We start from the raw sequence: 14,814 nt of genomic DNA, 5'->3' as shown, positions 1-14,814 counted from the left end.
AGTTTCAATTTGACCAATCACATTGATCTCCAACCCCAACGACTGGGTTTATGTGCATCACTTAACTCCGATGGCGGAAAACCGACTGGTAGAAGTATGTCGTTGCACTACCTTCGCAGCAAGTCTATGAAACTAGGTCATAAATTGATCTGCAACTACGCATATCTCCATATGCACATAATCGAATCTATAACAACACAGCACTGGCTCTTGATACCGCTGTAGGAATATGGGGTAGTAAAAATAAAAATTTTCTACCGCATAAACCAGGATTACTGCAGTTATAGATCACGGGATTACCCCTAGACGCGCGGTTGCGGAACTTCTATAGCGCGTCGGTGTAGTGCAGATGGAAGCCGGCAGTGTAGTTGCGTGAACCACCTCACGAACGGCTCGTACTTATGCAGCAAGCACAACACCTCCACGAACTCCACACGTACGGGAAGAAGCTTCGCACTCCGGATTGCTAGATCCGCGAGAATGAACTAGGGCTAGATGCACGAGGAAGCGAAGCAGGGAGGAGGGGCGGCTAGGGTTACTCTAGTGGCGAGTACCCCCCCACCCTATATTTATAGCTCCTTTGGGCGCCCCTTAGGTGGGCTTCCATGGGCCCCACCTTAGGCATCCCCTAATGGGCCAACTGAAGCCCATTAGTGCATCTAAGCCAAGTCTAATTTGGATCTCATCCTCATTAGGTTTCTGGCTCTTAAGTGTGTGACCCTATGGGCTCACGCGTGAATAGACATGGCCTAATACTCCTACTGGCCAATAGTTGATAGCGGTCTCTAGCAAGATGTGTCAACTCCTAAGCACACGCGAATCATATCTGTCGAGCCGTCACAATCTTATATACATGTTGTTCCTTTTGCCTCACGATATTTGGTCTAGCTCCAAGCCAACCGCTCTTTCTCGATCCTGTGATTCGGAATCCTTGGTTAACTCTTAACCCCAGCATGGCCATGCATTTCCTGATCTGAATCACTCGAGGGGCCCTGAAATTTCTCTCTCTTGCAGAGAGGGGCAAATCCCATCTTGACCGACTATGTCTCACAGCATGCTTCTTGACAGACCCAAAAGTCACCTTTATAACTACCCAGTTATGATGTAGCGTTTGATGGCTCCTAAGTAAGTCAGGTCTTAGGACACAACGTACATATTATGTAATGAGAAGTCATCGTCTCGTGTTGGGTCAGTTCAGTCTCATGTCTCACATGAGCCCACATTATTAGTTTGACATCCCCATGTCCATGACTTGTGAAATGTAGTTAATCAACTAATACATGTGCTAGTGTAATATTCATGTGTGTCCTAACATGAACTCCGACTAGGAACATTTTAGAATATTCATACAAGTATAGAGTTTCACAAATACTTCACATAAGCATTAATCAATACAAGTTGTCATCCATGAATATTCAAGGTACACTTTATTAACCATGAATATAAGGAAATATGATTGCCTCTCGGGCATATTTCCAATAGAGGGCACCCTCGACAATGCCCATGAGGAGAATGACACTACACGACATTGCTTTGTCGACACCGGCATACCCGTGTATGGCTTTCCTCTGATGCCCCTGCACGATCGCATTCTAGATTGACCAAAAAACCTACAGGGGAGAGCAACACAGTCCACAAGCAAAAGAAGGATCAATCGGTGGGAGAACCGCCGCCTTTGACTAGCCCCAGCCGCTAATGGCGACCGCAGTCGGGAGCCCCTCACTGAAGCATGATGCTAGACAGCACTGCCTGCCGTGTTGAAGGGCGAAGCGGAACTGGTCGTCGGGCCCTTTCTGTCCCGAGCTATCTTTGCCATCCCTGCTACCGTCACTGCCAATATCAGTGACGCTGCCCTCTCGCCTAGTCAGGTTGAAGAAGAGCTGAAGGAGGCGGATCCATCTGGGGAAGTCGAGATCTGGTCGCCCCCAAACCAGATGGACGCGTCGCCGCCATCCTTACCAGACTTCGGATCGGGCCTCTTCATGAGCGGCGCAGGCATCTCACCACCACCGCTAGCGAGCCTGAACACGACAGCGATGTCCGCCGCCTCGGACTTGCGGTGCGCCCGGATCTACCTCCCGCAATGATGTTGGCTTGATAGAACTTGTCGAGATTGTTTCGCCGCTACCGACCTCACTGGTGGCCGACTCTAGTGGTGGCGTGGCAGGAGAGAGCATTGGGTATGCGGTGGTGCTAGGGTTTCCACCCGTGTCGCTCGAGGGAGAGGGGTGTTTGAAAAGTGATATTGCAAAATTGAGTTATATATATATCAACTATTTTTTTCTCGAATACGCGCGCAGCGTATCATTGTATTAAGACGAAGAAGAAATTGGTACAGTGTTCGGTTACAACCCAGATGGAACGGACTCCAGATGGACACAAGCCGGCAAGCCAGCTGAACACAACCCGAAAGATAAACTCCAACATAAACTACTCACATTCCGCACAACCTAACGACTGGCTCTGAGCGTAGCCCTTAGTCAACGCTCAATCCCACGAAGGGAGAGCTCTTGCTCTTGTTCTTCAACATCGGAAATAAGACATGCAGTGCGTCCACATGGCGCGGTGGAGGTTCACAAAAGAAATTCTCCACCACTTGCTCTGTTGAAGCCGCCAAGGGCAGAGGCGCGCCAACTTCACCGAGTCGGCGCATCAGGAGCACCGACCCTCGCTTTGCCGGCTTGACGGCCGAGAGATGGTCCAAGGCTTGGCGATGGCTTCGCCTGAGACCATCTGCCTCAGACGAAGGCAGCTGAGGAGGCGCGTCGACGAGGACAGGGTCAACTCGACGGCGACGAGGCGGCTTGTCCACAAGAGGCGGCGGGATATTCATCGTATCTTGGCTGATGAAGTCCTTCAAGGCCATGGAATTGCCGTCCTCTGACGCCCCGTCCGTGCCTATTGCCTCCTCAGAAGCCGGCACCACAATCTCCTCCACAGGCGGCACCTCCACAGGCGGCACGGGTGTAGCAGCCCCAGAGTGCCCCAGCAGACCACTGGAGAGCGATTGCCTCTCCAGGGAAACATTCGCCGCCGAAGCCCGATCTCGGAGCTCTTGAGACCGGAAGGTGGCCACAAGCAGCTCAGGGAAGGCAGGCCCGAGGGAGAAGTCGTCCTCCTCGATGTGAAGCACAGCCATGATCGCTGATTTGGCCGCAGTCAAAGCAACCACGGCCAAGCCATCGGTGGCGGAGAGCGTGAGGTGGAGGCCACCATCAACAGTAGCAACCGTCGGCGACGGCCGATCGTCTAAGACAGGGCGATCACGACCATGCCCAAACCCAGCAGGAGCAACACAACCGTCCAACCAAGGCTGGCCCGAGCGAAGTGGCGGGCGACGAGGCCGCAAGCAATCCTTGGCACGGTGCTGAAGGCCGTGGCAGCGGAGGCACCGCGAAGGCTGACGACACGAAGCAACCCGATGCTTGAAGGAAAGGCAGTTCAAGCATCGTCCATCGAGCTCCTTGGGGAAGCATCGTCGCGGCAGTGCATCAGGCTGAGGGGGCCACTCCCGATGGTCCCGAGGATGCGCGCTCCGCCTCTCAACTCGTTGCCAGCCATCAGGGTCAACGCGAGGAGGGCAACGCGCATCGTGACCCCGCACATGGTTCGGGGCAGCCCGGCCAGCCTCGTGAAGGTGGTCGTGCCGCCGGAGACCGACGACCAGCTCCGTCATTCCGCGCCGGCGGTTGCAGCGCCGGGAACGCTTGTCCGTCCAGGGTGGCGGAGAGGGCAGCCGGCGGCCCCGTCGACGAGGACGCTTGCGGTGCCCACCCTCGCCACGTGGCGGCAGCACCACGATGGAGCAGAGAGTGGGCATCGGAGCCGGCGCATCGACCTGCGCCGCCGCTGGTGTTGAGGCAGGGGTGTTCGCCCTCGGTTGCCGCAGCAGGATGTCGTGGTAGGACGGGGAGCCGTCGTCGTCGGAGAGGGGTGGGGTGTCGTCTCTCCATCGGAGCAGCTTCCCCCGGCCGTCGGAGTGGCCGCTAGGGAAAAACGGAGCCGCGTCCGGGGAGAGAGCTCCGCGCCCGGGGGAGGGGAGAGGAGTGCCCGTCGGCGAGGAGGAGGAGGAGGAGGTCGCCGGGGCCGGGGTGGCCGTCAGCGTGCCCGGCGTAGGAGGTGTTGAGGATGGGGTGGCCGTCAGCGCCGGAGTGGCTGCCAGCGGGCGGGTGGACGGCAGCGGCGGCGAATCGAAGCAGAGGTGCTCCAGCGAGCTGCAGGCGGCGAGTGGGGGGTCGGGGTCGGGAGGCCGAGCGCAGGACCCCGAGTCCATGGCGGCAGCTCAGCAGCATGGGGGGTGGAAGGCTGGAGGGTGCCGTGGCCAGGGTGGCCAATGGTGAGAGGGCGAAGCTCACTCGGCGCTCAGCTCATCTTGGCGTCGGCGGCGCGCGTCGAGTGTCGATCTCCTCCTACAGGCCACTAGAGGAGCAACCGAGGGGATGGACGGGACGAGCGCGCGGAGGAGAGCTCGGATCTATGGCAGCGTGGGCAGAGGAGGTCGTGGCCGGGAGATCGGCCGGCGGCGGCGGTGAGGCAACAGGCGGAAGCCTCTCTGCCAACTACCAATGATATGCCAATCACGCTGATTATACCAATCGGGCCATTCCTGATATATATCAACTAGACAATTATGTTCGTGCGTTGCTACGGATAGAGTTGGTATAATTATCATATATGTATAATTGTCCATTTCGTTAATTTGTAGGGATCTACGTGATCGAGTCGGACTGGTCCAACTCGCATACGGGGTGAACTAAGGTCCACCTGTCAATGACACAAGATGGATAAAACAAAAAATTTAGATGGACAAAACAAAAAAAATAGGTGGAAACCTTGGTGGCTTTAAAATAGGTAGAGATATATGTTTTCTTCGAGAAAATTGCATATTTAGGACTCTAAACATTGTAACGCTTCATGGCCGCCGGCCCTAGCAGGCCACGAACCCCAGACCGGGCGGCGGCGAGGATGGGGACGGGAGGTCGCGAATGCAAGAGAGAAGAGACTATTGGGGAAAAAAATATATATAGGGGCATTTTAGTCAATTCGTTTGTTAAATACATAAAAAAATAGAAAAGAGAGAAATATATCTAATGGTATGAAAATTAAATTGCGCATATTTGAAGTTCTATTTTTACGGAATCAATATTTGTAAAGTCAAAACTGTGAAGCACGATGTTTAACATCATAAATATGCAATTTTCTCGTTTGCGGGTGGTGTTTGGTTCGATGTTTTTACCCTCGTAATCGTTCACGCTGCTATGAGATGACGTACCATCATGTTTGGTTGGCTAGGGCGCAGTCGCCACCTGGCAGCACCGAGGCCACGTGCCTGCCCGCACGCCGCACACGTCGCCCGCCTTCTCCCATACCCGCCACCTTGCATCCATCTCGCTCGCCGCCATAAACCCGCCCGCATCCACGGCCACCAACAACGTTCACGAGCGGGTCAAAGCTCAGAGTCAGAGTTCCTGCACACTCGCACTGACGACGCTTCCCGCACCCAGCAGCTAGCCAGTGAAGCATCAGATCCCAGGATGAGCCAGGAGGAGCGACTGAGGACACAGCCGGCGAACCCCGACGGCCCGGGCCAGGACCGACCGGGCGGCGGCGGCGCCGTCCTCTACGGCGACGTGTTCGCCGTGGAGGGCGAGCTGGCGAGGACGCCCATCGCGCCGCAGGACGCGGCCATGATGCAGGCCGCCGAGAGCGCAGTGCTCGGGCGGGCGCCCAGGGGCGGGACCGCCGCCGTCATGCAGCTCGCGGCCCGGCGCAACGAGCGCCTCGGCGTGGTGGCGCGCGGCGAGGCGGCCACCGACGGCGCCGCCGCCGAGTGCGGGGTCGCCGTCACCGAGGCGCGCGTGCCGGGCGCCCGCGTCGTCACGGAGTTCGTCGCCGACCAGGTGGTATCATGTTAGCCGCGCACCGTGTTGCTGATGCCAAGCTGTGACCTGAGCCCGCGCGCTGACTCTGCGCTCATGCGCATGCGCGCACATGTTAATGCAGCCTGTCGGGCAGTACATCGAGGCGGCGGAGGATGATGACCCCGCCGATGGCGCCGCAGCAGAAGCAGGCGAGCTCGGAGGCGGCTGCCGGGGCCCTGGCGGAGCGGTGAGGGACGGAACGAAGATCACGATCGGCGAGGCGCTGGAGGCGACGGCGTTCTCGGCGGGCGACCAGCCCGTGGAGCCGAGCGACGCGGCGGCGATCGCGGCCGCCGAGGCGCGAGCGAGCGGGGCGGACGAGGCGCCGCCGGACGGGCTCGCCGCGCGGGCGCGCGCGGCCGCGGACGCCAACGCCAACGCCGTGGCGCGGCGCGACGAGGACAGGGCCACGCTGCGCGACGTCCTCGCGGTACGCCACGCGTCCTCCGTGCCTTGGTCACGTGGCGGGCGGAGAGCAGCGGCCACGTGCATGCGTCTCGTGTATACTACTTTTTATTACTACTTGAATGCAGTTTGCACCTTGTTTTAATTTGTGACGACCTGCGCTCGTACGCACGCAGGACGCGACGTTGAGGCTGGGCGCGGACAAGGAGGTGGAGCGGGAGGACGCGGCGCGGGTGGTGGGCGCCGAGGTGAGCGGCGGCGGCCCCGACGCGGCGGCGCGGCCCGGCGGGGTGGCCGCGTCCATCGCCGCCGCCGCGCGGCTCAACCGCGGCCGGCAGTAGCCTCGCACCGTCGTCGTCAGCTCCCAACGTTTGCGCGCGTGCCACTCAACTGTGTCTGTAATTGGCATTGGCACGCTATGTATGGCTTGTATACACTATACTCGCAATAATGACTTGTGTTATAACAAGTTGAATACAAAGGGCAGGCACGAACCGAAAGGCGGACCGCCGAACTCGAAACGATGGGATGGGCCAGCGAAAGGCACGCGGCGGTTCCCACCGACGATCACATGCCGCACGGGGGGCACGCACGACACGTCCAACGATCACGGCCGGGCGCCGGCAGCGGTCACGCGGCGACGCCAATCCAAAGGCCGGCTGCGGGCGCCCGAGCCGGCGATGTCGTTCCTGCCGGCCGAGTCGAGTTGGTTGGCGGCCAGCGGCTGGTGCATACGTGGCCTGCTGGCCTCCCCGTCCGTACCCGTGCGCGCGGCGCGGCGGTGCGGGGGACCGGCGGCCGGGACAAACGGTGAGAGCAGGGGATCGGAAAAGCGGCGGGGGTGCACCGCGCCCAGGGTGCTAAAGGGCTCAACCTACCCGATGACGACCCGATCTGTTTCATGTGAGGGAGTAGTACTACTTGCAGTAACGGGTTTTCTCCTTTTCCGTTGCCTCACTGTACTTTACGGCCAGTGCCTGCCTTCCTTTCCTCGCTACTAGCTGGACTCCGTGGGAAACATGAGCGGATCCTATTTCAGGCTACGCGCACGCAAGACATTGACAAGGTTCATTGTTGCCCCTAAAATATCGCGCAAGGCTCAAATTAACTTCTGAACTATCAAAATGTCCATTTTGACCCTTAAACTTCTGATTTCCAACTCAATCTCGTCCATACTCCTTTATTGCTCGACATGTGGAGAGTAGAAGATGCAAAATGACTCTTCAACCCTTCCTTAATAATGTTTGGACACAAAGCCATTGTTCACCTTTCACTATTACTCCTATTTTCTTAGATTCTTCTAGTCACTTGGATCTTGATGTCCTCTAACATAGTAATGATAGGCTTGAACTTTGATTCAATAATACAGCTATTGAAGGATTCACTCCTGTTCTTGTCAACTGATTCACAATTTGAACCAAGTTTAAACCAAGCTCGAGACCAAAGGACAGGATCTGTTTTCTCCAAATCCAGCCATCCCCGTGGAGTTTTTGCAGCAAGCTTATTCTTGTAATAATTAAATAATTGCTCATTAGGTGCCTTCGCAATCTTCCAAAATCTCTTTTGGTACTCTTGCAGCCTATGTTTCTTCAATTGTTGCCATGAGGTAAAGGAATTAGGGAAGGGCAAGAGAGTCATTTTGCGTCTTCAACTATCCACGTGTCGGGCAATGAAGGAGCATGGAAGAGATTGTTTGGAAATCAGAAGTTTAAGGGTCAAATTGGACGTTTTAATAGTTTAAGGGCCAATTTGAGCCTTGTGCGATAGTTTAGGGGGCCAAAATGGCTATTCCGCCTATAAGTTTCCAATCTTTACTATGCACCCAGACATAACAGATATATATGAATAGTTAAAACTATTTATCATGATTTGGCAAAACGATCTAGAGTTTGGAAAGTATGGAGCACCTTGGAAGCGTGGGCATAGGCGCATAGCTGTAGGGAGCATGAGCTCCTAAATGTAGGGCACTCTGGTTACCGTAAAGAGTAGAGCTACAATTTGCCCGCTTAAAGACGATACACCTAAGTTCCTTTTATGGAGTCACACTGAATACAACATCACTTGACATTTGAAGTCTTCCCTTCGTGCAATCTTATACTTCGTTCAATCCTAGTCGTTGAATAGTTTCTAGAAGGATCTAACCTTGTAGATGTTTACAAGTGGCTTTTGTGCAATCTCCACATGGATTGCGCGACAAGTGGTGTCACTTGACATTTGTCTTCTCTCGACACATTCACGTTTGCAACATGCTTGGCATCTAGCTTGAAGATACTGCTAGTCTGCTACCGCTATAAATATCGCATATATAATCTCCTCTTCGCTTGCTGTCGCTGCATCTATACGCTCCCTTTCCCTCTAGCCCCGACTCACTAACATTCTACACTCCCTACCTCTTCGGTCGTTCTTCCTACCTCGAGTTGCCCTTGATTTCCTGGGTACATGGAAATTGATCTTTTGTCTAGGTTATCCTCGAATAGTTGAATCGTTTGATAGTTCCTATCAATGTTTCACCTATCGGCAGATCAAATCACACTACTAGAAAAACTGCCTTTGGCACCGGTCGGAGAATGCCTTTGGTACCGGTTTTTTGAACCGGTACCCCCAAAGTGGTACCAAAGGCTCAGCTTTTGGTACCGGGTAAAACAACTGGTGCCTAAGCCTTCAAAATTCACGCAAAATATTCTCTTTGGTTGGGACTTGAACTCGCAACCTCTAGCCTCGCACGTTGCTCCTTTACCATCTCAACTACACAGTTGTTCTGATCGAGTAGGAGATATTTTCTTTTTAAAGTAACCAATGGATGAGCCTAAGGTACCGGTTGGTAATCAACCGGTACCTTAGGCTCATCTATAGGTACCGGTTGGTAACACCAACTGGTACCTAAGGCTCATCTATAGGTACCGGTACCTATGGAGAGCCTTAGGTACCGGTTGATAATACCAACCGGTACCTAAAGGTCATTCATAAATTCCATCCACCCCAAAAGTACCGGTATGGAGATGAACCGGCTTGTTTTCTAGTAGTGTCAGGTGCGTTAATGGTCTCTACTCTTTGTTTTTTTCTCAGGTTTATTAGCTAAAAGGATTAAAAAAACATGGTTCTGAGAACCTACATCTCGTTTTCCCCTTAACCTTGTTTTTCTTTTGTTCCAGAGAAATTCATGCAATCCTTTTTTTCATAGCCTGGATTCGATTTTTAACCATGTTCGTATCAACAAAATATTCGGCTCTGTGCAACAATGAATTCAGGTTTGTTGGTCTGTACTACTTGTTTTTCTTAAGTTTATTAGCTAGAAGAATAGCAAATATGGTGCTAAAAACCTAGTTCTCAATTGTAGTTATTTTAGATCTTCCAATATGGAAAATAATGGTCTGCTTGTTCGTAGCATGGACCTGGTTTTCAAGCCATCATGACATCCTTTGTTCCTTATAGTGCAAAAGGAATCAATTAAAACAATATCCCGCAGGCTCATAAACAAGGTTTGGTTTTGACACCCTGATTTTTTCTTTGGAAAATCATGCGCTTTTTTGTTCATATCCTAGATGTGATTTAAAATCATTTATCTCCTTTTTATTTGGTAATCTTGAAGATATGAAATTTTCTCTAGAACCCCAAATCCATAGAGCATTGATTTATTTTTTGCATGGATATTTGAAAAATATGCCCGTTGGGAAAAAGAACAACCGAGTACCCAACGGGTCAGAAAATATTCATATGGAATATCCCGCAATATTATTTTCACTACCATCCATTCATTTGAACTGCTGGGTGCATGGACATTAATTAATTTCGTGTCTGAAAAGGTTTGGAATTAATGAGACAGTGCCCAAACAACCAAAGATACAATAATAAATGGAAATCTTTGAAAACCCACTGCTCCCATATCTTCCGAAACATCTTTCTTGAGATCTCTTGGCACAATATCTCCTCCCTCGTCGGATATGCATGAGGATCCCACCGTCAAATCCCACCAGTTTCAGTTCAAAATCCCGGACCGATTCTGAATTCGGCGGCTCGGATCGTGCTAGCAAATCTCAAGGACGATCCCAGCCATCCAAATGCAGGCGACGGTGCAGCCCCAATTTATGAATTTTTATATCAATAAATATGGCTATATCCGTAGCAATTGATTTTATTCTTGGCACGGGCATGACCACGCACGGCCCAACGGCACCGAATTTAAATTCCATCCGTGTGCCGATTTTGCGTTTGCACGAGAGGTATTAGCGAGGGCGTGGGCCGGATTAATGGCTGTCCCTGCTTAATTAGGACATGGCTTAGCAAGGGGGATTAGGCTGATCGCGCCTAATTATAGGCCGTGTTATTTGCCTCTTAAGCTAAGCGCCATCCTTAATCACACCTGCTTTGCTGCCTGCCTCCCTCCCGGCCTCTGCCTTTCCAGCTCCGCTATATACACGCGCGGTCACCAGTCTCCTTCCATTTTCTCCATCCCCGCCCGCCTCTCTCGCTCTCCTCTCCCTCCTCTCTCTCGCCAACTAGAAGGATGCCGAGGGGCGCGGAGCGCGCAATGCTGGGGTGCTTCCATGTCCCGCGGCGGCCGTCGCTGTCGTACGAGGAGGGGTCCACGTCGGCGCCGTCGACGTCGGCCTCGCCGCCGACGTCCTCGGCGTCCACGTCGTCCCCGGCCTTCCTCGACGACGACGAAGCGCTGTACCTGGACGACGCCGAGCCGGAGCCCGACGCGGGCGGGCTGTCCACGGCCATCGCCGCCCGCCGCTTCTTCCTCGCGTCCCCCGGCCGGTCCAACTCCATCGTCGACTCCGCCGAGCACCCGCCGGCCGCGCGCCTCGCCCGGGACGACAGCGCCTCCAACGTCCGCGCGCTGCGCCGAGCGGCCACCTCCGCGTTCCCCGCGCCCGCTGCCGCGGCTTCCTCCTCGGCCACCAGGCCGCCCTTCGGAGACGACGACGACATGCGGCCGGTGCGGAAGGTCTCGCTGTCCACGGACGCGCCCCGCGCCGACTTCCTCAAGTCCATGGTGGAGATGGTGGAGGCGCTGGGGCTGGACCCGCGCCGCCGCGACGCCGACCTGGCCCGCCTGCACGACCTGCTGCTCTGCTACATCGCGCTCAACGAGCGCGACGCGCTCAGGGACATCCTCGGCGCGTTCGCCGACCTCATGTGCCTCCTCGACGCCGGCAAGCAGGATGCGGCTGCAACCGCGACAGCCGCCGCCGGCGGGCAGAAGCGCGACGCCGAGGTGCAGGATCGGACGGCGCGGGGGTAGGCATGTAGATACCGGCACGCGGGCGCAGCTGCGGCGGCGAGCGGTGATCGTGTAGGGAGAGTAGAAAGGCGCTTGAGGTCGTGAGCGTGACAACGAACAGGCCAACTGGCTGTTGGTGCGTTGTGCTGCCTGCCGGCTTCTTGTTCCTCAAAAAGAAATAGTAATAGTCTATATTTGTTAATGGGTGTGTGAGTGAGGCTTTTCTAGATTAATGCTAACTGAGGTATGGGGTCGAGTCGTGACCATTGTATGCTAACTCAGGGAGCAAGTATTAAAAGCGTATAGAGCTTAAAACATTCTGATTTTGTCTAGTTTATGGAGAAAATTGCAATGAAAAACTTGTGCAACAAATTTTACCGTCAAGTGGTATGCTTACTCTATCCCCACTCATCCATACTAGCTTCTTACCTCAAAAACACTTCAAGATTATGTCACAGCGTAACTGTTGGCACTGCTTCGAGTAAGAACCATAAGGCTAGATTTTGTACGGCCGGGCATAGACTTGAGGGATGCTAAGTAATGCAAATATTTTCCTCTGTAAGGGTATTTGCAAATTGGGCGACTGACTTGTAGGTGCTATGTCAATTTTTCACTTAAATCTAAATATTTTAAAATTTGTTTATAATTGATTTGAAAAAAAATCCTAGAAAATAAGACATTTTTACCCTATTCAGAAAGTGCATGTGCATGCATGAATCAGTTTGTGCTGCCTGCGGGCTTCTTGTTTCTCAAAAAGAAATAGTAATAGCCTATATTTGTTAATGGGTGTGTGAGTGAGGCTTTTCTCGATTAATGCTAACTGAGGTATGGGGTCGAGTCGTGACCATTGTATGCCAACTAAGGGAGCAAGTATTAAAAGCATATAGAGATTACAGCATTCTGATTTTGTCTAATTTATGGAGAAAATTGCAATGAAAAACTTGTGCAACAAACTTTACCGCCAAGTGGTATGGTTCCTCTATCCCCACTCATCCATACTAGTTTCTTACCTCGAAAAAACTTCAAGATTATGTCACACCGTAAATGTTGGCACTGCTTCGAGTAAGAACCATAAGGCTAGATTTTGTACGGCCGGGCATAGACTTGAGGGATGCTAAGTAATGCAAATATTTTCCTCTATAAGGGTATTTGCAAATTGGGCGACAGGCTTGTAGGTGCTATGTCAATTTTTCACTTAAATCTAAACATTTTAAACTAAATATTTTAAAATCTGTTTACAATTGATTTGAAAAAAAAAATCCTAGAAAATAAGACATTTTTACCCTATTTAGAAAAAGCATGTGCATGCATGAATCAGTTTGTGCTGCCTGCCGTTTTCTTGTTCCTCAAAAAGAAATAGTAATAGCCTATATTTGTTAATGGGTGTGTGAGTGAGGCTTTTCTAGATTAATGCTAACTGAGGTATGGGGGTCGAGTCGTGACCATTGTTTGCTAACTGAGGGAGCAAGTATTAAAAGCATATAGAGCTTACAGCATTCTGATTTTTTCTAGTTTATGGAGAAAATTGCAATGAAAAACTTGTGCAACAAACTTTACCGCCAAGTGGTATGCTTCCTCTATCCCCACTCATCCATACTAGCTTCTTACCTCGAAAACACTTCAAGATTATGTCACAGCGTAAATGTTGGCACTGCTACGAGTAAGAACCATAAGGCTAGATTTTGTACGGCCGGGCATAGACTTGAGGGATGCTAAGTAATGCAAATATTTTCCTCTGTAAGGGTATTTGCAAATTGGGTGACTGGCTTGTAGATGCTATGTCAATTTTTCACTTAAATCTAAACATTTTAAACTAAACATTTTAAAATTTGTTTATAATTGATTTGAAAAAAATCCTAGAAAATAAGATATTTTTACCTATTTAGAAAGTGCATGTGCATGCATGAATCAGTTTGTGCTGCCTGCCGGCTTCTTGTTCCTCAAAAAGAAATAGTAATAGCCTATATTTGTTAATGGGTGTGTGAGTGAGGCTTTTCTAGATTAATGCTAACTGAGGTATGGGGGTCGAGTCGTGACCATTGTATGCTAACTAAGGGAGCAAGTATTAAAAGCATATAGGGCTTACAGCATTCTGATTTTGTCTAGTTTATGGAGAAAATTACAATGAAAAACTTGTGCAACAAACTTTACCGCCAAGTGGTATGCTTCCTCTATCCCCACTCATCCATACTAGCTTCTTACCTCGAAAACACTTCAAGATTATGTCACAGCGTAAATGTTGGCACTTCTTCGAGTAAGAACCATAAGGCTAGATTTTGTACAGCCGGGCATCGACTTGAGGGATGCTATGTAATGCAAATATTTTCCTCTGTAAGGGTACTTGCAAATGGGGTGACTGATTTGTAAGTGCTATGTCAATTTTTCACTTAAATGTAAACATTTTAAACTAAACATTTTAAAATTTGTTTATAATTGATTTGAAAAAAATCCTAGAAAATAAGACATTTTTACCCTATTTAGAAAGTGCATGTGCATGCATGAATCAGTTTGTGCTGCCTGCCGGCTTCTTGTTCCTCAAAAAGAAACAGTAATAACCTATATTTGTTAATGGGTGTGTGAGTGAGGCTTTTCTAGATTAATGCTAACTGAGGTATAGGGGTCGAGTCGTGACCATTGTATGCTAACTGAGGGAGCAAGTATTAAAAGCATATAGAGCTTACAACATTCAGATTTTGTCTAGTTTATGTAGAAAATTGCAATGAAAAACTTGTGCAACAAACTTTACCGCCAAGTGGTATGCTTCCTCTATCCCCACTCATCCATAATAGCTTCTTACCTCGAAAACACTTCAAGATTATGTCACAGCGTAAATGTTGGCACTGCTTCGAGTAAGAACCATAACGCTAGATTTTGTACGGCCGGGCATAGACTTGAGGGATGCTAAGTAATGCAAATATTTTCATCTGTAAGGGTATTTGCAAATTGGGCGACTGGCTTGTAGGTGCTATGTCAATTTTTCACTTAAATCTAAACATTTTAAACTAAATATTTCAAAATTTGTTTATAATTGATTTGAAAAAAAAATCCTAGAAAACAAGACATTTTTACCCTATTTAGAAAGTGCATGTGCATGCATGAATCAGTTTGTGCTGCCTTCCGGCTTCTTGTTCCTCAAAAAAAAAATAGTAATAGCCTATATTTGTTAATGGGTGTGTGAGTGAGGCTTTTCTAGATTAATGCTAATTGAGGTATGGGGGTCGAGTCGTGACCATTGTTTGCTAACTGAGGGAGCAAGTATTA

General features: G+C 50.9%; 2 protein-coding genes across 2 annotated transcripts; both read left to right on the top strand.

The window, feature by feature from the left end:
* Positions 1 to 5,459: 5,459 nt before the first annotated feature.
* Positions 5,460 to 6,693, top strand: LOC120687612 (late embryogenesis abundant protein 31-like). Its single transcript, XM_039969634.1, has 3 exons — positions 5,460 to 5,900; positions 6,004 to 6,351; positions 6,503 to 6,693. Exons 1-3 carry the CDS (start codon positions 5,535 to 5,537, stop codon positions 6,665 to 6,667), a joined length of 879 nt encoding a protein of 292 aa, XP_039825568.1. The 5' UTR covers positions 5,460 to 5,534; the 3' UTR covers positions 6,668 to 6,693.
* A 4,096-nt stretch (positions 6,694 to 10,789) lies between these two features.
* On the top strand, positions 10,790 to 11,867 carry LOC120692941 (transcription repressor OFP12-like). The gene has a single exon (XM_039976329.1). It carries the CDS (start codon positions 10,831 to 10,833, stop codon positions 11,572 to 11,574), a length of 744 nt encoding a protein of 247 aa, XP_039832263.1. The 5' UTR covers positions 10,790 to 10,830; the 3' UTR covers positions 11,575 to 11,867.
* Positions 11,868 to 14,814: the final 2,947 nt, after the last annotated feature.

This window comes from Panicum virgatum, chromosome 9N (assembly GCF_016808335.1).
Source record: "Panicum virgatum strain AP13 chromosome 9N, P.virgatum_v5, whole genome shotgun sequence".
Lineage (NCBI taxonomy): Eukaryota > Viridiplantae > Streptophyta > Magnoliopsida > Poales > Poaceae > Panicum > Panicum virgatum.
Note: the sequence above shows the minus strand (reverse complement) of the source record. Positions and strands in the feature narration are given on the sequence as shown.

Excerpts from the sequence above, each read along its gene's own strand:
- LOC120687612 (XM_039969634.1), top strand. The coding sequence starts at position 5,535 with ATGAGCCAGGAGGAGCGACTGAGGACACAGCCGGCGAACCCCGACGGC. Across the intron at positions 5,901-6,003 it reads CGGAGTTCGTCGCCGACCAG|CCTGTCGGGCAGTACATCGA; the intron begins GTGGTATCATGT and ends ATGTTAATGCAG. Across the intron at positions 6,352-6,502 it reads CGCTGCGCGACGTCCTCGCG|GACGCGACGTTGAGGCTGGG; the intron begins GTACGCCACGCG and ends GTACGCACGCAG.
- LOC120692941 (XM_039976329.1), top strand. The coding sequence starts at position 10,831 with ATGCCGAGGGGCGCGGAGCGCGCAATGCTGGGGTGCTTCCATGTCCCG.